At 42.2% G+C, this 25,234-nt stretch overlaps 1 protein-coding gene across 2 annotated transcripts in view; it reads right to left on the bottom strand.

Moving 5' to 3' along the window:
- Positions 1 to 2,982: 2,982 nt before the first annotated feature.
- Positions 2,983 to 25,234, bottom strand: part of LOC137301291 (D(2) dopamine receptor B-like) — a 28,348-nt gene continuing 6,096 nt past the window's right edge. The window contains exons 2-7 of one of the 2 annotated variants that reach the window (XM_067970747.1): positions 16,042 to 16,151; positions 13,988 to 14,124; positions 12,229 to 12,425; positions 11,512 to 11,598; positions 6,783 to 7,122; positions 2,983 to 4,568 (exon numbers count right to left, since the gene is read on the bottom strand). In XM_067970747.1, coding sequence (XP_067826848.1) covers positions 4,372 to 4,568; positions 6,783 to 7,122; positions 11,512 to 11,598; positions 12,229 to 12,425; positions 13,988 to 14,124; positions 16,042 to 16,151 — 1,068 coding nt within the window. In that variant the 3' untranslated portion in view covers positions 2,983 to 4,371. The remainder of the gene's footprint in view (positions 4,569 to 6,782; positions 7,123 to 11,511; positions 11,599 to 12,228; positions 12,426 to 13,987; positions 14,125 to 16,041; positions 16,152 to 25,234) is intronic. The other variant, XM_067970746.1, reaches the window with a different exon arrangement.

Raw genomic sequence — 25,234 nt, 5'->3', positions numbered from 1 at the left:
TTGGATAGGCTGGGATTGTTTTCTTTGGAACAAAGGAGGCTGAGGGAAGATTTAATTGAGATATATAAAATTATGACAGGACTAGATAGAATGGATAGGAAGGACCTATTCCCCTTAGCAGAGAGGTCAGTGAACAGGGGACATAGATTTAAAGTAATTGATAGAAGGATTAGACGGGAGCTGAGGAGAAATTTTTTCACCCAGAGGATGGTGGGGGTCTGGAACTCACTGCCTGAAAGGGTGGTAGAGGTAAAAACCCTCAACTCATTTAAAAAGTACTCGGATGTGCACTTGAAGTTCATTAACCTACAGGGCTACGGACAAAGTGCTGGAAAGTGGGATGAAGCTGGAAAGCTCTTTTTTGGCTGGCACAGACACGATGGGCCGAATGGCCTCCTTCTGTGCCATAACTTTCTATGATTCTAACTTTAACTTTCTATATGCAACAGACCCACTGTGTATCATTACATTAATGCATTGTTCCGAATGGAGACATTGGAAATGGATATAAACGCCCCATTTTACATGGAGAAGATCATTTCTCTGTTCCAACTGGCCCAGGTCAAGCCATGGTCTACATGGACATGTTCGTCCTGGCAGAACCTACAGGGTAAAGAAGTGCCAAATGTGACTGAATATTCCGGAAACCATCAGGCATCACTCAGAAGGTTTCAAATCTACGCATGGAAATAGATTAAAAATCTGCCAAGGAAGGGGAAAGGACACGAGACAGAAGTGAGAAAAATAAAACTCTTTACTTCAAGGATCAGATAAATATAGCAGGTGAAGTAAATTTGGGCTTGTCCTTTCAAACTAGTTTGTCTACTAGAGGAATTATCCTCATCAGCTTATGTCGTATCTGTAAGCAAATAAAAAAAACAAAAAAGTTATATTTTTCTGTGCAATGATTGCCATGCCACACCAGCTCCATATTTATAATAATTTGCTGTGATTTGTACTTTTTAAATATGTTGCTTTGTCCTCTTCAGCAAACTACAAAGTACCAGCTGCCAAGTTTTGGAAGGACCTACCACCCAGTAGATGCTCCAGAGAATGGTGCTCTGGATTGGGGCCACTTCAGCCACAGGGGATGGTTGATCCAGAAATCCCACAGAAAGGCGCTTGAGGTAGCTCCAAAGGACAACATCCCAGAGCAGCATGGAGGAATGTTGTTGATTTTACATCAGTGTAGGGGACAGATTGACTCAAGAGCCAGTTGCGCCCAGTTCAATTGAACGTGGCTATTAATGAAGCAGATGTGCTTCTTTGTACCCTCCTCCAACAGCCTCAGGGATAGTCGTGGGAGCGTTGAAGAGCAAACATCTGCCTCTAGTCTGATAGTTTGTTCTTAAAAACTCTATGGACCGGAGGAATAACCAGTGACATGCAGAATGCTTTCCTGCCATTTGTCAGTATAGTGTGTACTCTGGACTCGAAGTGGCATGTCTTTGCTGGCTGAAGTTGGTTCTCCATCACATGATGGTTTAGCATCCTCCTGTGACTTGTCATTGTCCTCCAAGTTGGTAACTGCCTCAAGTTTGGATTCAGCAGATTTAGACAAAATTGGCTTCTCTGTGAAGACAAGTACAATGTTTAATTAATTCCTTTGGACTACAGTTGCGTAGAAAAGAACTAATGCAGTTGCCAGTAAGATACAGAATAATTCATATAGTTCATGTAGAGCAGAGGAATATTTTCATGTGTCTACATGACTTTGCAAAAATGTTAACAAGTGGATTAAGACATTGTGAACACTGCTTTCACTACATAGGTAAACTGTTGAAAGTCACTTAATAAGACTTACCAGTTATGATTCTGTGGAAAATACTGTCTTTCATATCTAGAAGTTTGAAATGTTTGGTAATCATGTAGTTTGGACAATCAAGTCTCTCTCTTTTTCTTTTTGCTTCTTTGTGTTGTGGCTCTTTTGTTGTAATCGACTTTTATCCTTGCCAGCCTTTGAGATATTTGATATGTTCATAACAATCCCGGGCGCTCCATGGAATCTTAGAAGCTTTGTTGACTTGATGTGTTATCGTGGTCTAAGCCTTCTCTCGTCTGTGGTTGGGGATTGGGGGAGGGACGGGGAAGGAGCATATTTTGTACCAAAAAGACTCCTATGAGGAATTGTTTGACCAGAACAAACAATTCAACTCTTGAAAAATGTGGTCATCTTTGCATTCTGGTTTTTCTCTCTCTTGCCCACCGGTCACATCCATTAATATAGCTCAATTACTTTGCTTCCACATGTTGAGGTAACAAAATTGAATAATTTCAACCAACATCTGACTGTCAGTAAACTACGATGTTAGGGCTCGGAACAGGCAACATTCCTGACTGGGCAGTATTGCTGGATACCTGTTTATTGTATCCAAGCGTTTTGTCTTTGTGGGTAGAATAGGCGTGTTTTATGGAGCCTTGTGGGCCACATGTAATGTTTAAATCAATGTTCCTATTAACTTACATTTATCTCAAGTTGTAGATACTAACAGCCCTTAGTGTTCTGACGCAGTAACGGTACTAAACATGCAGGCCTCAAAAAATTCAAACAGGACAAACCAACGAGTAAGAAATATTGGCACAAATAAGACTGAATTGCCCAGGCTTTGAGGGCCGGGTTTCCAGGGCCGCAGTTTGAACATCTCTGGTTAAAATGTCCTAATAACTGATAGTCTGAAAATCACCTCCTTAACTCTTATCTCAGCGTTGGTATTGGTGATTAGATACTCAGCTTTAAAATCCCGACATGAACATTAACATAAAAGTCATCAATATTTTCAATGTTTTCAATGTTTAGGTGAGTGGAGGTGTTATAGACATAATGTGGTGCCATTGATATATTTCCATCTCACAGCTCTGTTGCTACCTTACCTCTGCAAAATCCTTGAAAACCACTATGAATTTCATCAATTTCATTACTGAAATCACAAAATATAATTTCCTTTTCGGGAACTGCACCAAGCATTAAGGAAGTGCAACACACTGTGACAACCTCTGTCCTAAAAATGCCTGAAGTACAATACAAGATCACACAACCCAATGAAATGATATACATTGTATAAAATATGATTCCAGGGAATTCAATCATAGTGGCAATCTCAAGACACCAATGTTACCTCGAAATTGCTCGAACTTCACCATTGGTATTTTAATTTATTTCTGAATGTTCTTCCCTCCACTCTGTTGAATCCATTGCCAGGGTATGATCTACTGGCACCGATACCCTTCGTTACCTCGCTCAAGTGGCCATTCTTGAAATGGGAAGCTCGACTTGAGTGTCAACAGGCTTTCTGACCCTGGCGGGCTTCATAGCCTCATCCAATGCTCACACCACTCACGTTCCCAGGCAGAATCATTGGATCAGGAGTGGGAATCCTAGATGATAATTTCCCTTCCTAGCTGAGAGACACTGAGACATATTGTAGTAGACCAATTGCTGATATCAAACTATCGTAATTTATGACACTCCCAGCTTCTCATTATTCTACATATGTGAAAAAGGACATGGCAAATTTTACATTTTTAACTTGACTTGGCTGGAGTTTGATCTCAGTTTAGTTTGACCTTAAGCGCATTTGGTTTGCTCACCTCTGGGAGAGCCTTATGCCATTGCTAACTTCAGGACATCACTTCTAAGCTAGATATAAACAAACACTGACCAGTCTTAGAACTGTTGTGGTTGGCCTAAGTGAACACTGATTCAGGGTTTGAATCTGTTACTTGAAAACACTGCCCCAGACAACCAGTCCATAATGATTTGAATAACAAAAACTTCCTTTGTCCAACACTAATTTCAGTGATTACATTCAAAGTATAACACAAGCTCTTTATATCCTGTTGTATTGCAGCATTGGGCCGCCATCTCTTGTTGCTGGGCAGAGGTTCCTGATGCTCCGAGCTACTGTTCTGAAGTGGGCAAGAGGACGGTGCCCTTAAGAGTCTGATGTTTACTGATGAGAACCACTTTTGCTTTTTATTCACCAATCCAAAATTCACTGGTCCATTGACCCATCAGGTAGCAAAGTTCACTGACCCTAGACCAATTTTTGGTGGTCATGGAGTAGTAGTTACATGGAAATTTCTAGCCATGCAGATGGAATTATTTTACATCATGGCATTGACTTTCAGTGCTGGAAGGTCAGATGTCATCATATGTAAAGAGGTACAAAGCCCCGTAGTATCCTCAATGAATGAATTTCTGTTTTCTCCATTCTTTTTCTAATCCAGAATGACACACAAGGTAGATGCAGTTCGTGTTTAAAGAAGAGCATACATGGTGTGTCATTGACAAGTAAAGCTATCTCTGTACACTTTCAGGGTGCAGCTTAGAAGAAAGAAATGTGGCACAAATACATCTGTTGGGCAAATTCTTCAGCAGTGAAGGATTTTTATGAAAGCTTTTCTGAACTCCACATTGAAGGTGGTGTAAATGATTGGGTTCACGGCACTATTGACATATCCCAGCCAGGTGAAGGCACTGTACATGGCTGGAGGGATGTAGCATTTCCTGCAATGCATGTTGAGGATGTGGGTGATGAAGAATGGCAACCAACATATAATGAAGACACCTAGAAACAAGAGAAGCAGAGATTAGCATCCAACATTGAAGGCAAACTTCATTTGAAATCTGATGACACCTTTGAGGAAACTGTTTAGTTTCCAGACTCGACTATTCCAATGCTCTTCTGGCCGGCCTTCCATCTTCCACCCTTTATAAACCTGCGCTCATCCAAAACTCTGCTGTCCGTATCCTAACTTTCACCCATCACCTCCTATGCTGGCTGAACTACATTGGCTCCTGATCCACCAATGCCTCGAATTTAATATTCTCACCCTTGTGTTCAAGTCCCTGCATGGACTCGCCCCTCCCTATCTCTGTAACCTCCTCCAGCCCTACAATTCCTCTGAGAACTGAGCTGGACAGAGTCTTGATCAGATAGATTGTATATAGTCTGTGGAATGAGTGGCCTTGATAGGCTGAATGACCTTTTCTCATTCCATGAGATCTTACGTCTGCTGATATTACTGTAGATCCAGCACACCATCTCCATGACTTTTGATAGCCAGCCTCCCCCATGATATCATCAATGATCGGTAATCAATGCTGGAAGGATTGTACCTAGTAATTTAGTGGCAAGTTTAGGAGTGGGGACAATGCACATCATGAATAGGATTAGTTTTCCAAAGGATGGAAATTAAGGGCACCCTTCTCCTCCTCCTCCTCCAATAATCAAATATACGTCATGTCATGTTATTCTCTACTTTGGTTTTTGACACCATTTGATACATTTGATGCGTTGAGAGATTATAGCCTACTCAACAAGATCGAAATCTTTAAGAGTGAACCAGATAATCTGTTAACAAAGCAATATACTCACTTCTTGCCATCCAAAAAGACTTCTGGAGCCTACGAAACACTGTTGGGGATATTAGCGGACAAACACTTAATGTGTTTATATGATATCCCTCTCTCTGCTGTTTTAACACCAGCACTAACCTACTTATTTTATACTGGTAAACACCTTGACCTTGTGTGATTTGCCGCTTCACGCTTTTAGGGAGCAAGGACCAGTAAGTCCTCTTGCAGGGGTTTTTGGCCAGGATGGAAAGTACTTTCTCAAGTTAGAGGTTCTGATTTTAAGTATAAAAACCCATCTTTTAGCCCAATGGATCAGTCTGTTTTTTTAAATTTTTTTTTGTAGGTAAGGCATCACATCTGGCTGACTCTTGTGTCTAATTCAAGTAGAGAGAGAGAGATTGTAGAGGAAGTAAGGTAACAAATGCAGAAACACCGTGCAGAGTATCGATTAGAATCATGGCTCGTAGTGGAATGTTACAGTGCCAAATCCCCTCTGCGACACTTAACCAATTGAACTATATGTACAGCCTTTTCTACTTAAAGAACGAATTTGCATTTATAGAGCACCTTCCGCAGCCTCGGCATATTCCAAAATGGTTCACGGCCAATGAATTACTTTTGAAGTGCAGTCACTGTTGTTTTGTAGGAAGACGCAGCAGCCAATTTTGCTCACAGCACGGTCCCATAAACAGCAAGTGAGATAAATGACTGGCTAATCTGTTCTGGTGATGTTGGCTGCGGGATGAATGTTGGCCCGGATGCTGAGTAGAACTCCCTGCTCTTCTTTAAAAAGACCAGGCAGATGGCTGGTTTAACGTCTCATTTAAAAGATGGCACCTCTCTCGCTACAGCACTGCCTCAGTACTACGCTGAAAAGTCAGGCCAGATTATGTGCTGGAGTGGACCTGGATCCCACAGCCTTCTGACTCAGAGGTGAAGGTACTGAGCAAACTGACATGTATAGAGAAGGCTGAGTGGTGACCTGATAGAGGTCTTTAAAATTATGAGGGGTTGGATAAGGTAGACGTAGAGAAGATGTTTCCACTTGTGGGTGAGTCTAAAACTTAGGGTCATAAATGTAAAATAGTCACTAATATACCTAATAAGGAAATCAGGAGAAATTTCTTTACCCAGAGAATGGTGAGACTGAGGAACTCGCTACCAAATGGAGTGGTTGAGGTGAATAGCATAGATGCATTTAAGGGGAAGCTAGATAAGTACATGAGGGCAAAAGGAATAGAAGGATATGTTGATGGGGTGAGATGAAGTAGGGAGGGAGGAGGCTCGTGTGGAGCATAAACACCAGCCTGTTTCTGTGCTGTACGTTCTATGTAATTTTCCAAATAGTCAGCAAGGAAAATGAGAGAATACGTTAGCGGCAGAACCCCAGTTAAAAAATGAATGAGGAGAGGACAGTACTAACCGAGGACAATAGCCAACATCTGAGTTGCCTTTTTCTCCTTTTGCTGTGACAGCTTCCTTCTGCTCAAGGTCTTGAGTGAAGTTCTTGTTTTGCCATTCGGCATTGACTGGATTTCAAAAGCTTTGGCTGCTTTGGTTATGTCTTTGGGGTGTCCGTTCTTCTCACCTTTTGCTGGGCTGCCTGCAGGTGACGGCACACTAGAGCTGGCGCCCTGGTTGGAGGGAGAAGGCACAGCCAGCTGGCGGTTTGCAGCTGCCATTTTCAGCTTGGTCTTCTCCAGCGGTGGGCTAGCGGATGACATCATCTCCATCTCCATCTCTTCCTGGTGGTTCACCGCTTCCTGGACCAGGATCAAATATCCCAAAACAAAACCAAATAAATATGCAATGTGCATGTTAGGCCACTGAAAATAAATGCCAGTAAGAATGGACCTTGTGAAGACATTGAGTAGCAAATCTACACCAAGATAATACATCATTTTTCTTAGGAACTTAGGAAGATAGGAACAAGATTACGCTACTTAGCCCATCAGCCTTTCTCTGCCATTCAATTAGATCATGGCTGATCTGTACCTCAACTTCATTTTCCCACCTTAACTCAATAATTCCTTGATACCCTCACCCAACAAATATCTATCGAGCTGAGTCTTGAAAGCTTCAATTGTCCCACCATCCACAGCCTTCTGGGGGACAGAATTCCAGATTCCTACTACCCTTTAGTGAAAATGTGCTTTCTGATTTCCCTCCTAAATGTCCTGGCTCTAATTTTATGATGTCCCCTTGTCCTTAATTCCCCCACCAGAGGAAATAGTTCCTCCATATTTACCCTATCGAATCCTTTTAACATTTTAAACACCTCAATCGGATCACTCCTCAATCTTCTATACTCAAGGGTAATACAAGCCAAGTTATGCAACCTTTCTTCATAATTTAACCCTCTAAGCCCTGGTTTCATTCTGGTGAATCTGCGCTGCCCCCCCACCCCACTCCAAGGCCAATATATCCTTCCCGAGGTTAGGGTTGCCAACCCCAGGATTGCCTGAGGAGTCTCCTGGAATAGAAGCCGAATCTCCCGGGCTGCTGCAAGACAACTCGGGAGAAAAGTGAAGCGTCATGCCTGGTGTTTGCACCTGTGTACTTCCTTCACCCGCTCGTGTACTGCCTCCCAGTTCTAGGAAGTTCTTGCACAACAACTGCTAGCACAAAACTACGAGCAAAGACACTCAATTGCGGGTAAATGCAGCAACATTTGCAAAGTGTGGGAAAGCGTCACATGATCAGACATTGAGTGATCAGATATCACATGATCAAACGTCACGTGATCACACCTCCAGGAACACACCCAACCAGAGTTGGCAACCCTAGCTGAGATGCGGTGTCCAAAACTGAAAGCAGTACTCCAGATGGAGTCTGACCGAGGCTCTGTACAGCTGAATAGTTACTTATTTGAAAATTGTCAATTGTAAAACAATTTATTTGCTTTTTTTTCTTTTTGTCCCCTCTCCTGAAACCAATGACTGCACTAGAATGACCACACGGACTGCAGCGGTTCAAGAAGACGGCTCACCACCACCTTCTCGAGGGCAATTAGGGATGGGCAATAAATGCTGGCTTTGCCAGCGACGCCCACATCCCATGAACGAATAAAAAAAAAATACAGCCTCACAGGTGCCTGTACCTCTCCAGTATCTCACCCCAGTGGCCATTTTTCATGTGTGATCCTGGATAGTAAGTGTTAGCAAGCTATTCGACTGTGGGGGCATTACAGTCAAATCCAGTGCCTTCCTCAGCCAGCATCCATTCAGTCCAGCAGGAGTCGCTGGATAATGACCGAGAGCAGGAAGCTTAGCTGATGTTCCCTTCGGCCATCCAGGAAGGCTGAAGATAAGTCAATGCAGACTGAACGTAGAGTCTGGTCTCTTTCGGTTAAATTTGCCAATCCAAACTCGCAGTGGTGAGGCACACTCAAAGGAAGTGTGAGTCAGACTCAATACTTACAATGCTGTAGCACTGATTCTCCAGCCTGTCCCTTCCTTTGAATGTGGCTCCTGATTTGGAGGTAGGATTGGTGAATTTACTTCTTTGTGTGATGAACGCTCTGGGCTTTTACCCTTAATGTCATGGGAACTAGGAATTCATTTGCTTAATTTTTGTGGGCAGTGATGTCAATGCTGTGGAACGAAGCAGTTTTTACATTGGAAATCTACAGTCCACATTAGGGACTCCAGATCAGATATAGCACCATTGAATGTGGCATAAAGCTTGCTCCACTACGTCCCAACAAGGTGTTGGGGATCTTCTCTTTACAAGTGGGTTTACATTTCACTACACACAGCACACAGAGGAAATTCCTCCCCTGCCCCCAACCCGTGTGCCTTGACAATTAATGGCAACCTCGGTCTGCAGAAGGAGAATGAGCAATGGGGGGAACTAGAGGCAGAAAAATTATAAGACCAGAAAAGCCTGGGGGAAAAAATCTCATATATCACTCAACAAATGGCTTATGAGTGAGAGACAAGCGGGCATACAGGGGTCATAGAAAGCCAGGTCTGATGTTGTTAATTTTACTCTTGGTAGCAGCCGAACTGTTCCGAAACATTATTCATACATCCCTCTAAAAGTTATTTTTTTAAAAAACAAGTAATAATTTCATTGAAATTTGATTTCTAGTTAGTTTTTCTGACCCCAAGACAAGAGCCAGGAATTTACAAGCAGCCGCCAATCTACAGAAACTTCCTTCAAAATTGACCTCAGGGTGTAACTGGCTGGACCACATGCTACTAATCTCTCTTCATAGGACAACCCCTCTCATCCTAGGAATTAATCTAGTGAACCTTTGTTGCACCGCCTCTAAGGCAAGTATATCTTTCCTTAGATAAGGAGACCAAAACTGTACGCAGTACTCCAGGTGAGGTCTCATCAATGCCCTGTGCAACTGTAGTAAGACTTCCTTACTCTTGTACTCCAACCCCCTTGCAATAAAGGCCAACATGCCATTTGCCTTCCTGATTGCTTGCTGTACCTGCATACTAACTCTTTGTGTTTCTTGTACAAGGACACCCAAGTCTCTTTGGACACCAACATTTAATAGTTTATCACCATTTACAAAAATATTCTGTTCTTCTATTCTTCCTACCAAAGTGAATAACCTCACATTTCCCCACATTATACTCCATCTGCCAGCTTCTTGCCCACACAGGGAGATCAGTTAGTAAGGTACTAAACAGTAGAGGAGAGGAAAATCTGCAGCACTACTGCAAGAAGCACAGATTCAAACTTGCGAAACGCTGCTCTGAAGAACGTAATGGCAGAATCCGAAGTTAAGCAGATTTGCTCATTGAAGAGTGACTCAAACATCATTTTTTAATACTACTTAATGTCAGTACACTAGAGCCCACCTACAGCATTGCATGAAGAAATACTGATAAGAAGCACCATTCTGTCTCCCTTAGCTTATCCATCCATCTGTAAAAACCTACAGCTCCTCTATCACAGCATCCAACTGTCTCTTTAATGAGACTTTTTGCCTGCTCAAAACTCCTCACCAAGTGAACTGGCGAAAGGCAAATTTAAGACTGATTTCAGGAACGGACTCCACACAAACAGTGCTTAACACTGAATGGTGCTTCTTATCAGTATTTCTTTATGTGATGCTGTGACTGGGCTTTAATGTACTGACATTAAGCAATATTAAAAATTGGTGTTTGAGTCACTCTTCAATGAGCAAATCTGCTTAACTTCTGATTCTGCCACTATGTTCTTCAGAACTGCTGCTCACTAAACAGGGACAGAATGTAATCTACTCAACAGCGAGCTCTGCACAAAATATTCATGTTGCAGAAACTGAAAAAAAAAATACTCTCACAAGGATGAGGGGTTTTAGTTATGTGGAGAGATTAGAGAAGTTGGGAATGTTCTCCTTACAGCAGAGAAGGTTAATGGGAGATTTCATAGAGGTGTTCAAAATTATAAGAGGTTTTGATAGAGTAAATAGGGAGAAACTGTTTCCTTTGGAAGGAGGGTCGGTAACCAAAGGACACAGATTTAAAATAATTGGCAAAAAAAACAGGGGGAGATGAGAATTTTTTTTACTCGGGGAGTTGTTATGATCTGGAATGCGCTGCCTGAAAGGGCGGTGGAAGCAGATTCAATAGTAACTTTCAAAAGGGAATTGGATAAATACTTAAAAAGGGAAAATATTTACAGGGCAATGGGGGAAAGAGCAGGGGGGAGTGGAACTAATTGGATAGCTCTTGCAGAGAGCAGGCACGGGCACGATGGGCCGAATGGCTTCCTTCTGTGCTGTATGGCTGTATGATTCTACTTTTAGAGATTACGTTTAACAAAGGGTTCAGATACGGTGCCACTTTCACACTGATGCGATGTTCTAGCTGTGCAGTGACACAAAAGTAACAAGAGAATTTGGGAGCCCAGCCTCGAGCTGACTCCCAAGTTAACTTTTTTGATCATGAGGAAAATGTTGGTCCAGCCTGTGCTTACCGAAAGTTAAAATTAGGTAATCATAGAGCAGAGCTCTGCATGTGGGTCCAAGTAAGCGTACACTCAGATCCTTTATAGCTGATCTCTGGGCGACCCACAGGGATACGCAGTTGACAGTATAATTTGGGTTTTCCAACTATACGTCACACTCTATAAGATGCTGGTCTGAGATTGCTGGCTAGGATATAACTACAATAAGTCAACAAGATGATAGAATTAACGATACTCACCACTTTCTTTTTATTGGCGGGGAAGCTCCCGTTTGATTTCGCGATTACCGTACACAGCTTCACATCCTCTGGGTGAGTACATTTATCCTAAATGTACAAATAGAACATTTATTACAGCAGTGAAAGAAATTTGTTTTTTATTCCTCATTTATTCCTGCACATTACACCATCTAATTTGTAAGTTACTTTGACATCAAATAAAATTTTAATGCAAAATACATTGAAGTGAGGGGCAATAGTGATGGAAAATGAGACGTATTTGCTAAGTTGGAAACCGAGCCCTGAAAGTGGTTCATGGATGATGAATTACTTTGGGGTGCAGAGCTGTTACAAAAGCAAATGAGTCAGGTATTTTGTGAAAAGTAATATCCCAAAAATAGAAATGAGATGAATGACTAGGTAATGTGTTTTTGGTAATGTTTGTTGGGGAAGGAATGTTGGCCAGAACACCAGGTGCATTCTCTGCTCTTGGAATAGTGCCATGGGATCTTTAACATACAATAGAACCACCGGAACAAGTAAGCAACAACTTGGGTTTAATATCCTGTCTAAAGTATGTTACCTCCAGCAATGCAGCACTCCCTCGATGCTACACTGGAGGGTCAGCCTAGACTATATGCCTAAATCCTCGGAAGGGGCTTGGACCCAGAAGTCTCAATCAGATGTACAAGAAAATTGGGCAAACATACAACGGTCACCCTTGTCGCAACGATTTACCTTTAATGGCGCATGGATTTCCGACTCAAACCTGCTGCTTCTCCTCGTGTTCACGCGCTTTCTCCTTTTCCGCAGTACAACGTAAATCTGGACGTACACCAGCAGCGTGACAATGAAGGGGATGTAAAATGAGAAAATGGACGAGTAGACAACAAAGTCAGGATTGACGATGGTGCAGATGGCATCGTCCCTGGTGTCTGTAATTTAGAAAATGGTTCAAAGATTATTCGCACATTTAAGTGAAATTTGGCTCATTTGTGAAAAATGAAACATCAGAGGCTACTGTTGGTTGGCATCCATTATTTTCCAAGCTAAGAATCCTCTTGGCCTGGAACAACAGTTACCTCCGCTTAATATCACCTCCTGTCAATAATTTCGGAAGCAAAGTTGGCCAGTGTACAAACTGTAGGAAACGCAGCAGCAAATTAGCACACAGCAAGCTCGCACAAACAGATCATTGGGATTTTTTTTTTAGGTGTTGGTTGAGGGATAAATATTGGCCTGGCCATCGGGGAGAACTCCCTGGCTCAACGTCCTAATAGTGCCATGGGGTCTTTCATGTCCACCTGAGAGGGCAGACTGGCCCTTGGTTTAATGACTCATCTGAAAGACGGCACCTCTGACAGTGCAGCACTCCCTGAGTACTGTGCTGAAGTGTCAGCCTAGATTTTGTGCTCAAGTCACTGGAGTGGGACTTAAACCTTCTGACTCAGAGGCAAGAGCGCTACTCACTGAGCCACAGCTAACATTATAGTAGGAACTGGCTACCTGGAACTGGCACCGTACCACCTTATGGCATGGTGACCCGGTGCATCAGCGTCCTGTGTCACTGGACTGCAACTCAGGGTTTAATTTCCATTCACGTAAAATTATTTCGCGCAATATTCGTAGTTGTTTATTTTACACGGGCTAATGGCTGCATTAAAATATCGCATAAAGGTATTTGATGCAAATATCTTAGTCAGTGTGACACCAGAGAGATTTTAAACCCTCAGAGTGTAAATAACTTGAACTGCCGAAACCTTAAATGGCAAGCTCTTAATATTCCAACCTCACCATGAAAGGAATTAGTGAAATTATCCTAGTAAAATCTATTATTTATTGGAGCTATAGATTTTTTTTGCTTCCTTTTACAAAGTGCTTGACCTCCCCTTTGGCAACTCTTCACAGCGGCAAGAATGAAAATTGAAAAAATTAATTCTCTGGACGTGGGCGTTGCTAGCAAGGCCGGCATTTATTGCCCATTCCTAGTTGCCCTTGAGAAGGTGGTGGTGGGCCTTCTTATCGAATCGCTGCAGTCCGTCTGTTGAAAGTGCTGTTCGGTCGGGAGTTCCAGGATTTTGACCCAGCGACGATGAAGGAAAGGCGATATATGTCCAAGTCGGAATGGTGTGTGACTTGGAGGGGAACGTGCAGGTGATGGCGTTCCCATGGTGCACACATGTACACACACGTGTGTATGTCTGTGCGTGTATTTTATAGCATCATAGAAATCAGCATAGAAGGGAACCATTCATCCCATTGCACCAGTCCTGATGCTAGCTTTTCATTGGAACAATCTAATCTAATCTAATCCCATTTCCTTGCCCTTTCTCTGTATCAGTTTATATCCCTCCTTTTCAAATACTTTAAGATTATTCAAATCAATCCTAGCTGCAACTTTGAAGATAAACATCTAACTGTTCTTGTAGCAGGAACAGAATAACACTTCAAATAGGAAAATAAGAACAATTTATTTTCAATTAAAGCGTGTTGCTACCTGTGTCATTCAGTCCAAATAGTAATGGGCAGGATATGGCAAAGGACAAGGCCCAGACAGTGGAGATCATAACGGTGACCCTTCGCTTGGAGCTGTACCGAGTGTTATAAAGCATCGGCATGGCAACAGCAGTGTACCTGCAACATGAGACAGCATAAGTGAATTATTAAGGAAATGGCTTAAGCACAATGTACAAAGAACCTTTTTATCCAACTCCCTGCTCCATTGTGGTTGTGCACTTTTTTGTCAAAAGCCTTCTAAATTTTAAATATTTGACTGCATGGAATTTCAATTTTACTTTACTTTCTGATTATATACCGATAATCCAATATACGTCATGTCATTCTCTACTTACAGACAGAGATATATATATATATATATATAGAGCATGAGAGTGAGGAACATAGATAGACACACACATGCAAATAGAGACTGAGGCATACACACACAGGCAGACAGACACAGACATATACATGCAGATAGAGAGGCTCAGTGAGAGATACAGACAGACATATAGAAACATGCACACCTTGACAAACAGGTTGATAGACATGTAGAGGTAAATTTTCACCTTCACCACCTGGGCAGTAATCTGTCGGAACGGATCACTCATCTGTTATAGAACTTGCCAGATTGTATAGGAACATAGGAACAGGAGTAGGCCATTCAGCCTCTTGAGCCTGTTCCTTCATTCAATTAGATCATGGCTGATTTGTATCTTAACTCGATTTACCCGCCTTGGTTCCGTAACCCTTAACACCCTTGCCTACGAAAAATCTATCAATCTCAGTTTTGAAATTTTCAATTGACCCCCCAGTCTCGACAGCTTTTCGGGAGAAGAGAGTTCCAGATTTCCACTCCCCTTTGTGTGAGGAAGTGCTTCCTGACATCACCCCAGAATGACCAACTCTAATTTTAAGGTTATGCCCCCTTGTTCTGGACTCCCCCAACCAGAGGAAGTAGTTTCTCTCTATCTACCCTATCAACTCCTTTAATAATCTTAAACACCTCAATTAGATCAATTGAATCAATGAGATGAAAATCGGTTGAGTTCCACCATGGGTTGGTGATCTGCTTCGCCATAATCGCTGCCAAGGTGGTGGAAGTGAACGTTACTCCCATAGATCCTTAAAAACATGATTTCATGATTTGCTGGTCATTGGTTATTTCATGGGTGGCAGAATGGTATGAATCTCATGAGCCATTGGTTGGAGTCATTTATCCATTTTCTTGCTCGATGACTCTCTAAAGCTATATGGAAACATAGAAACAGCATTTATCTAAGGCTAATGGTCTCCATGTTCAGCTTGTGATGATTTGCTCAAAGCTCCTGGTTTCTGTGAGTTTCTGGTTCAGTGTGCCTTTAAACCTGTGGGTGGTGATGGTGCCTGCAATGGTCCACTGGGCGTTCTCACATCTCCAGAATTCCAGAGAAGGCAAGTGATAATTGTAATCAACCAAATGTTAAAAACTAACAACAATGTGCATGCTATTTTGAACAGATAAAATTAGAAAGTCTATAATACGTTAAATTGCTAAGTACACCATGCAGTTTGAGAATTTGAATTCAGTTTTAAAAATCTGAAAATAAAAAAGAAAGCTGGGAACCGTAAAAGTGAGCTTGAAGCTGTCAGACTGTTGTAAAAACCCAACTGGTTCACTAATGTTCTTTAGGGGTGGAAACCTGCCGTCCTTACCCAGTCTGGGCCTTTATGTGACTCCCACACCCAATGTGGTTGATTCTTAACTGCCCTCCGAAGTGGCCTAGCGAGCCACTCAGTTCTATCAAAACCGCTACCAGCGGTTCAGGAACACCACTTTCTCAGGGGCAACTCGGGATGGGCAATAAATGCCGGCTTGGCCAGCGACACCCACATCTTGAGAATGGATTAAAAATAAAAATCCCTGTTTGGGTGCCACCATTCTGTGACGCACAGTCACACCTGCGGCTGCACTCATCTACCACTAGATGGGGCTTGATATGTTGCTGGAAGCTACAGATCCCAATCCCTATACCTACAATTGCACAGATATACTGTAAATGCATACGTTACCTGTCAATGCTTATGGCACAAAGGTTAAGGATACTTGCTGTGCACATCATGACATCAAGAGTCACAAAAATATTACAATGGATCCTGCTGAACCTCCACTCCCCCACCACCTTGGAACATAAAATAAATACAGATCTCAGTGTGAATGGAACAGGTAGAACTTCACAAATTAAAAATATCTCAATTTATCTATCACATTAAAGCACTTCACATGATTACTGTTGTTATGTAGGCAAACACGGCAGCCACTTCTGCCCCAGCAACAACCTTCAAACGGCCATGAGTTGAACAACCAGTTAATCTGGCTCTGTTTTGGTGGTGCTGTTGGCCAGAATTTTGGGAAAACACCATGTTGTTCTTCAAATGACGCCATGGGATCTTTTGATCACCTTGAACTAGTAGACAGGGCATTGATTTAATTCCTCAACCACAAAAACTTGCATTTATATAGAGCCTTTAACATAGTAAAAACATCCCAAGGCGCTTCACAGGAGCGTTATCAAACAAAATATGACACCAAGCCACATAAGGAGGTATTAGGAAAGCTTAGTCAATGAGATATGGAGCGTCTTAAAGGAGGAGAGAGGTAGAGAGGGGGAGAGGTTTTGGGAGGGAATTCCAGAGCTTAGGGCCTAGGCAGCTGAAGGCACGGTTGCCAATGGTGGAATGATGAAAATTGGGGATGTGCAAGAGGCCAGAATTGGAGGACTGCAGAGATCTCGGAGGGTTGTAGGGCTGGAGGAGGTTACAGAGATAGGGAGGGGCGAGGCCATGGAGGTATTTAAAAACAAGGATGAAAATTTTAAAATTGAGGCGTTGCCGGACCGGGAGCCATTGTAGGTCAGCGAGCACAGGGCAGTATCTCCAGCAATACAGAACCTCTCAGTATGGCATTGGAGTGTCAGCCTGGATTGTGAACTCAATCCCTGGTGTGAGGCAGGGGTGGCCTTCAATCCATAAATCTGCTGACCCTGAGCTGAGCCAAAATGGCATGAAATAATTGAGCAAAGACTTCAATAAATTGAAAACTCTCTGATCTGATAAATGGTACAAAACTAGAATACTCATTACTCAGTTGAGGCATTTTAGTGACAAGGACTGAGTGACAAATTGCGATTGAGCATGGTCCTTTCAGCTGTGAGACTTAATGGCTGGGGGGGACCTGGCATAAAGCCTCATGTATAAATCAAACCTTCCTTCATGATTTATGACCTTCAAGTTTGCGGCGGTCATTTATAGCAGGATTATGGAGAAGGCAGTGGTAAAATCAAGATGCAGTTTACACACTAGGGGGTCATTTTGACTTTGGGCGAAAGTGTAAAACAGGCAATAGTGAATCAGCCGCCCATTATACATCTCTCCTGATTTTCATTTCTATTGAAAATCACTGGGAGAGAAGTATAACGGGCAGCTGATGCGATATCGGCCATTGTACACCTCAAAATGACCCCCTAGGTTTTATGATAGGTGAGTTCGGCCAGACTTATGAAGAAAGTGACTTACTTGGAATTTATAGGGTAAATTCTACAATCCCACAATCCCTCACTTGTCCAATCCATGCTCCCCATGAGTGTGGCTTTCTGCTTGGAGCATAGGATCGTGGGATTTCCCATAAATTCTGTGATCCTGTCGATGCAAGTTGATATTTCTGTCACAGATTTCCTTCCTCCTGTGCATGATCTCATTTGTAAATGTAACAATGCTATTTTTTTTTCCTGTCTCTCCCTCCACATTAATGAAGGCAGACCCGAGGATCAGATTGGATAGTTACTTTATCTTTGGGTCCGTGTGTTAAAGTACAGCGTGTGTGTGTGCAGGATCTCTCGTGGCATTGCTAAAAGTAAGCTAGTGCATTATCTCTCTCTAACCTGTCACTGTCGTCTTGGCTTTGCTCCTTCTCTCTCTGCCTCCCTCTCCACTTCTCACAGAAGGATTCAGGTGGGAGACAGCAAGAGGGAGCAGATGATTAGCCAAGGTCCAGCAGGTGAAGGCCCCATCAGGGCAGGGGGCGGGTGCATTTGAGACCCAGAGGGGAAGTCCCTGGAATGGCCAGGAAATGGTGGTGGGGGTGGGGGGAGGAGGTTGAGGGGATGTTGGGAACAAACAGGAAAACAAAGAATTTTAAATAAATCTTATTGTAAAAATTGAAAAGTGTGCAAAAATGTTTTAAAAACTTAGCTGAAGGCTGTGGTAACTTGAAACTGGTCGCCACAGTGTTACTGTGAAAATGGGCTTGGGATGCCTCGAACTGAAGTAGGCAACTGCGTCACCTATCTTGGAGACCAAGGGGATGATTTTAAACCTCAAGAGCGGGTGGGTGGGAGTTGAAAATGTTTTTTTTTTGGTCGCAACTGCAAAGTTTTCGGACTTGGCATTCCCAGTGGGGAGCCTGTACTTTTCCGTGCCGACTTTAAACCCGGAAATAAAGCCGGGTTGCGGTTGCGACCCAAAAAACAACTATTTTCAACTCCGACCCGCCCCCCAACCCACCCGTTCTTGGGATTTAAAATCACCCCCCAAGTGTGCATGGTTCACAGAGGGGAATGAAATCAATAGAAAGAAATGACAGAAAAGCATTACAAAGTAAGGCAACACCAGTGTGACTGTGACAGAAATATGCTCCAGGTACAGGAAGTAGATGTTACACAACAGGAAATGCTTGCAGAGGCAAGGCTTTTAGTATTTTTCATATCGTACGATGTCCAGATAGCTGGTCTCTTGATTGAGCCATTGTTTTTGCTGCATCCAATGCCTCACTAATTTCTCCTCTAGTCTCCTTCATTACCCAAGGGTATATGGCATCTGGTTCTGTGGATTTGTTAATCTTTAGTCCTATTAATTTATCAAGTGCGTCCTTCTTCCTCGTTGATTGATCTGGCCTGGGAGTGCTCGATGGCGGCGTTGGATGCCAAAATGGGAACTGCTCCAATAGCCAAAACTAGCACCCCTCCCCTCCAGGAGCTCAAATTTCACACCAACAAAAAGTGAGATACAGTAAAGTCAAATGATGCCTCATGGTGTAAGCAACAAGTCGTAGTAATAACATACGTCTCACCTCCTCACAGGACTGTGTCGACAATGCTGCATTTGTGAGGAGGTGAGGACACACATTTTAATCAATTTCCATTGCCAACAAAAAATATCTTAATCATCAGTAAAATATTCCATAATTCTCAGGACTTTGTAAAACGAGTAAGGTTGTGAGACACATTTGATTCACTATGAGGCCACATTTAGGAGATGTAACACCTGTTAGAAATGAGGAAATCTGTACAAATCTGAACTTGATGTCAATTGTATAGAAATCGTCTGTTCCCTTCCTTCTGTGTGGGGATGATTGTCACGACATTCTAAAAGGTTGTCAAACAATATGAAAACAAGCCACAAAGCACGAGAAAAGTTTTACTTTAAGAGATAGGATGCAGCTTCCTCAACTGAAACTGGGTTAGGAGGTAGCCTAGTAGTGTGTTGCATTTGTGTACATGACAAGTTCATGGTATTGAACAAACTGCTGAGGGAAAGAAGACAGGCAAAGTATTTTTCTCAGAGACTCGGCTAGTGAGATACAAGAGAGAAAGGCAATGGGTGGTACAATGGATAAGCCACTGGCCTTTCACTTCTGGGACCCGAATACAAATACATACTAACATTAAAAAAAAAGATTTTCTTAAAGGAGCAACAAAGTGTAGAGAGAGTACTTTATCCTTCAAAGCACCCCCCCCCCCATTTTCTCTATAGAAAATAAATATACAATGAAATCTGGTTGTTTGATTTGGACAGATCTCCAGAAGATCACTCAATCTGATGGTGGCACTGAGCAGCACACAGAACAGGCATTCCCGTCGAATTGGAATTCAGTCAGAAGGTCATGGGTTCAAGTCCCACTCCAGAGACTTGAGCACATAATCTTGTCTGACACTTCAGTGCACTACTGAGGGGGTGCTGCACTGTTGGAGGTGCTGTCTTTCGGATGAGATGTTAAACTGAGGCCCTGTCTGCCTTCTCAGGTGGACATAAGAGATCACGGCACTATTCTGAAGACGAGCAGGGGAGTTCTCCCTGGTGTCCTGGATAATATTTATCCCTCAACCAACATCACAAAAAACAGATTGTCTGGTCATTATCTCATTGCTGTTTGTGGGATCTTGCTGTGCACAAAGTGACTACACTTCAAAGGTACTTAATTGTCTGTAAAGCGCTTTGGGACGTCCTGAAGTCATGAAAGATCCTGTAGAAATACAAGTTCTTTCTTTTCTTTTTAACTTTCAGGCGTACTTTGAATGTAGCTTTTAACATTGCTACCTTGGCCATGAATGAATGTTAAAAGTTATTGTTAAAATGGTGCTTTAAAGTTCAATTGAGATTTAACGGAGATGAGTGTTCCAACCATGCTCAGCTGTTAAAGGCCTGTGAGCAATGCTGAGAACATTCTTTAGACATTTTTTTCACATTTGTAAACAAAGAACAAATGATTCTTCCTTCTTCCCAGCACAAACTGAGTGGTACAATGATGCAAGCTTAGCCTAAATGGGTTTGGCAGACTGCATTTGATCTTCGTATTTGCATGATCACTATAAGTGATTCCATTGCATCTAGAAATGTCTTGTCTAATGCACCTGTCGCACTTGAAAGTGTTGCACATGCAAGGTGATCGAGGCAAACATATTCATAAAACAGCAACCGATAAGGAATGGAACAATTCACAGGGAAGAAGCAGCTAATAAAAAGACTAATAGTCCTGAACTGTCATGCTATTTTCTTCTGATCTTAATAACCTGGCCTTTCCCCCCAAAGGGAGGAGCCAGAGATTTACAAGCAGCTGCCAATTTATAGCCAAATTTCCTTCAGCCGCAGCAATTAGGCTCTAGTTGATCTTAGACCTATTAACCTATTTACAGCAATCAGCCTTCAAGGGACAGACCAGGTAAATAGCAGAATAATACACTGTGCGTTATATGGCACAATGTCACCTCTTTATAAACAACCTATCATATGACCTAGTGTGAACAACATCATGGAAGAACTAGCTAGTTGATTTTAAAATAACTTTTGACGTTTTTAAATAAAACATCAAATATTTTCACCCAACTGAGACTTGCTTGGCCAGATCACCAATCTTCAGCTAGGACGTTAAAACGAGATCCCATCTGCCTGATCAGGTAGTTAATTGGCCGGTCGTTTCCCTGGTGTTTTGCCAACATTCCTCCCTCAATCAATGCCACCAAAAGAACAAGCCTAATTGGTCAATTGTTGCTTTGTTGTTTGTGAGATGTTATTGGCCCAGAATGGCTGTCATGTTTGCCCTTCATAAGAAGTCAGCGGATTCCAGAAACAATTTGCTGTTTGATGGGCTTTAGGATGTTTTGGTGATACGATAAGGTGCTGTATCAATGCAAATTTTCCTTTCTTTCTTGTTTTGCATGCTGCCACTCCAGTGACATCAAAGTCAAGGAGTCTTCCCAGAGTGACAAATGAGTCTGTGACTTTAGACTGGCTTGAGAGCTGATGCAGAGCCACTGAAGCCTGGAAGTACATGCTACCAGCTGGGATGTCTCTCCATCATTAACATCACAGATTGAGGATACACAACAAAAAAAAATCACAGTTTTCTAAGTATTTTTCTTTCAATTGGCGTTGAAGTTCTGCTTTGAATTAAAAAAAACCACTCTGCCTTGCCCTTTAATTGAACTTTGCAGATCTTAATTGGTTAAAGTTCAGGCTGATTAGATTTCACCTGCTTTCAAATATAATGTTCCTTACTTCTGTAACAATTAAGTGTGAAGCTAAAGGAAAATAGTCGTTTGGAGAATTGGTTATGCATGAGAGGGTCTCAGCGAGTGTTTTGATAAGGGTCGGATTATCTGACGTTGAATTAGTTGAATTTAAATTAACAATTTTCACAGCGTTTTGTTGGAGATTGGAGAAAGAGTGACATGCAACCCTTATGGAAGCTATTTTACATCATTTATATTACAAGCAGCCTGCAAGAGCAAAATTAATTCTCTCTGATTGGAACATTTCCACTGATCATATTACAGGACTATCAGGTCCTGATAGATCCCTTATGCAGATGCCTCTGCGTGTTTGCTGTACAACTTTATGCCCCCTTTTAAATTTCAGAACTACTTCTTGAAGCAGTGTTGTGGCTCCCGGCACTATGGAATTCGTTGCGTTTACATGGTCACAATGGAGAGACAACAGTGCACGGACATTGTAGCGCATCCACTTTGTTTAAGAATTGCACCTTCCTTTTAAGAGTTTTGCCTTGGAATTGCCCCCCTGATGTCGAAGGGAAAATCTGCACAAGCCAGGAATGATGAAATGGCATCTCAAGTCTGTTTGAGCAGAAGGAACATCGCAGAGAAAACCAAAATTGACAACTCGATCATTTGGTCTGCCAACTAAATCATTGGGGAAATACAGAAAGGTAGTTCTTATCTGGGTCATCACATCACCAGCAATGCCTCCTAGCAGTCACCAATTCAGTAAATTGTCTTGCAAGACAATCTATCAGATGACATTGTTCCTTTAAGAGAGCTATTTACTAGATTGAGCAGCTCCTTGACATGACCTTCAGCACACTGGTGTCCCAGAGGTCATGTCAAGGGCGGTGGTAATTATCTGAACGTATCAAAGCCAATTACACTTAATGACTTTCTTATTCTTCGTACATTTCACTGAACATACAGCGATGCTGGAAAGGCTGTCAGTATTTCCAGTTCTTAAAATTATTCTTCAAACCTCAGCATTTAAAGAGCAAATGATTTTTTGAATCTCGCACCAGATTCTAATTTTCTCTTTGATACCATTCTATATTGAATTGTTATTACAACTTGCTACTGGCCTTGTCAATTGGGGCCACATAACTAATCTAAGGCCTTGGCCCACATCACAACATGCCTTCTGCAATTAGTGACTTTCTATGACAGGAGCTTCAGACCTCTGAACATTTGGGGCTGGAGCTCTGGATTTTAATTACACTGTGCCATTTTCCATGAGACTTCTCTTTAATATGGATTTATCAAGGGAGATGGTGAGGGAGGGAAGACCAGGGGAGTACTTCCAATGTAAAGAACATTTGTCCTTGAGCTAGGAAGGGTCAAAAAACAGTAAAAGAATCTTCTACCTGGTGGGAGATGTTTGAATTTTAACCCTTTGGGGGTAATTCCCTGAGTTTGCCTCATCCACTAGCTGGGTATATAATTATTTCCTGATGTGTGCAGCTGATTACATTAGAATGACATAGAATTTACAGCACAGAAACAGGCCATTCGGCTCAACAGGTCTGCACTGGTGTTTGTGCTCCACATGAGCTTCCTCCCACCCTGCTTCATCTCACCCTATCAGCGTAACCTTCTATTTCTTCTCCCTCATGTACTTATCTAGATTTCCCTTAAATGCATCTATGCTATTCGCCTCAACCACTCTCTGGGTAAAGAAGTTTCTCTTGAATTCCTTATTGGATTTATAATTTACTTTCTTATATTCATGAACCCTAGTTTTGGACTCCCCCACAAGCAGAAATATTTCTCTATGTCTATCCTATCCAACCCTTTCATAATCTTAAAGACCTCTATCTCGAGAAAAGAGCCCCAGCCTATTCAATCTTTCCTGATAGGTATAACTTCTTAGTTCTGGTATCATCCTTGTAACTCTTTTTTGCACAATCTCCAATGCCTCTATATCCTTTTTGCAACATGGAGACCAGAGCTGTGCACAGGACGCTACTTGTGGTCTAACCAAGGTTCTATATAAGTTTAACCTAACTTCTCTGTTTTTCAATTCTGTTCCTAGATAACCTTCTCTGTCGGTATTGCAAACCCACTAAATATATCCTTTTGAGTTTCTTGGCTCCTTCCTCAGGACCATTGGACCAATTGTAGAAATCCAACTGGGATCAGTTAATTCAGCACAGACCAGGGATTGAATCTAGGATGTCTGGCCCGCTTGGCTCAATGTCACACCAAGTGCTGCCCTTACCCAGCTGGGTGAGTTTCCTCATATATTCCTGTTTAAATCTTTCTTAATGTGGATCCCACCTTAGACTTTGACTGCTGTGCACCATGATGGAGTGAAATATTTAGCATGACGTATATATGAGAGCCATTTTACCTCTCATATGCTGCCATTTTGTTAAAAGGCACAAGCACACCTAAACCCAATGGTCCTGACCTGGGCCAAACTTGAATCTTTTCTGCTTGGACTGCCTCAAATTTGACCTCACTTTTGCTTTCTATCCTTACTTTATCGTAATTGCGCAAAAAAAGGCACTGTTTTGCCAGCTGACTAAAGTCTTTCAGTAACCAAAGGGTTAATGCTTACACAGAGGCTCCATCTGGAACATTCTGTCCCTGTGCTACATAATAGGAAATAACTGAACAGACAGGATTACAAACAAAATGTTGAAGTGAAAAGTGGGAGGGGGAGGGGGGGAGGGGCGGGAAGAGAGAATCTATCTATCTGTCAAGTCAATAGTTGGCTGCTTTTATGCACAATCTCTGCACCTTTTGGGATATGAATTTTATGACAGGAAGCATTTGCAGTTACAAGATTAAGCAAAATAATTTGTTAAATCCAAGGTAACCTTGTCTGAACTCTTGTTTTTTTAAACACAGTTGAATCCATTAGTAGCTGATGAGGCTGTCAGATGTAAATCTTCTCATTTTCCCCAGTGAGAACACAGGAAGATCAAAGATCTATCACTCAGGTAACAGCATGCTTACAGACCAAACCCTGCTGGGAAAAATGTGATTCAAGTGTAGATTTCAAGCCTTTTTCTTTTGTCAAATGTTTTCTGCTCGACCCAGTATAGTACAATCTGAGTAATAATTCAGAGCCCTGATGTGTGATTACTGTAACAGACTTTTTTTTCCTGGCACTTAGCTACCATCTTCTGCTATCAAAATGATCTATTCGACGGTTTTATCAATTCAGAAGCAACGGCTTTGGTTATCTTGGCGATCCCAGCCCTCCTTCGGATGCAAACTAAATAGATTGCAGAAATTAAAATGAGCAACGCCAAAGATAAATTGCCTGGTTGGAGACATTTGGAATGGAAAGAGCCACTTTCACATTTGCTGTCGGTTTTAATCTAAGCCCATTAATCCAGCCTTCTGCTCCGAGCGTTGAATGGATGGGTTAATATTGTCAACGCAAAGGTGCAACCTCCCTTTAAAGGAGCACCGTCTTTATG

The sequence above is a fragment of the Heptranchias perlo genome, chromosome 33, assembly GCF_035084215.1.
Source record: "Heptranchias perlo isolate sHepPer1 chromosome 33, sHepPer1.hap1, whole genome shotgun sequence".
In the NCBI taxonomy this organism is placed as follows: Eukaryota; Metazoa; Chordata; class Chondrichthyes; order Hexanchiformes; family Hexanchidae; genus Heptranchias; species Heptranchias perlo.
This window is presented reverse-complemented; position numbering and strand designations above follow the sequence as displayed.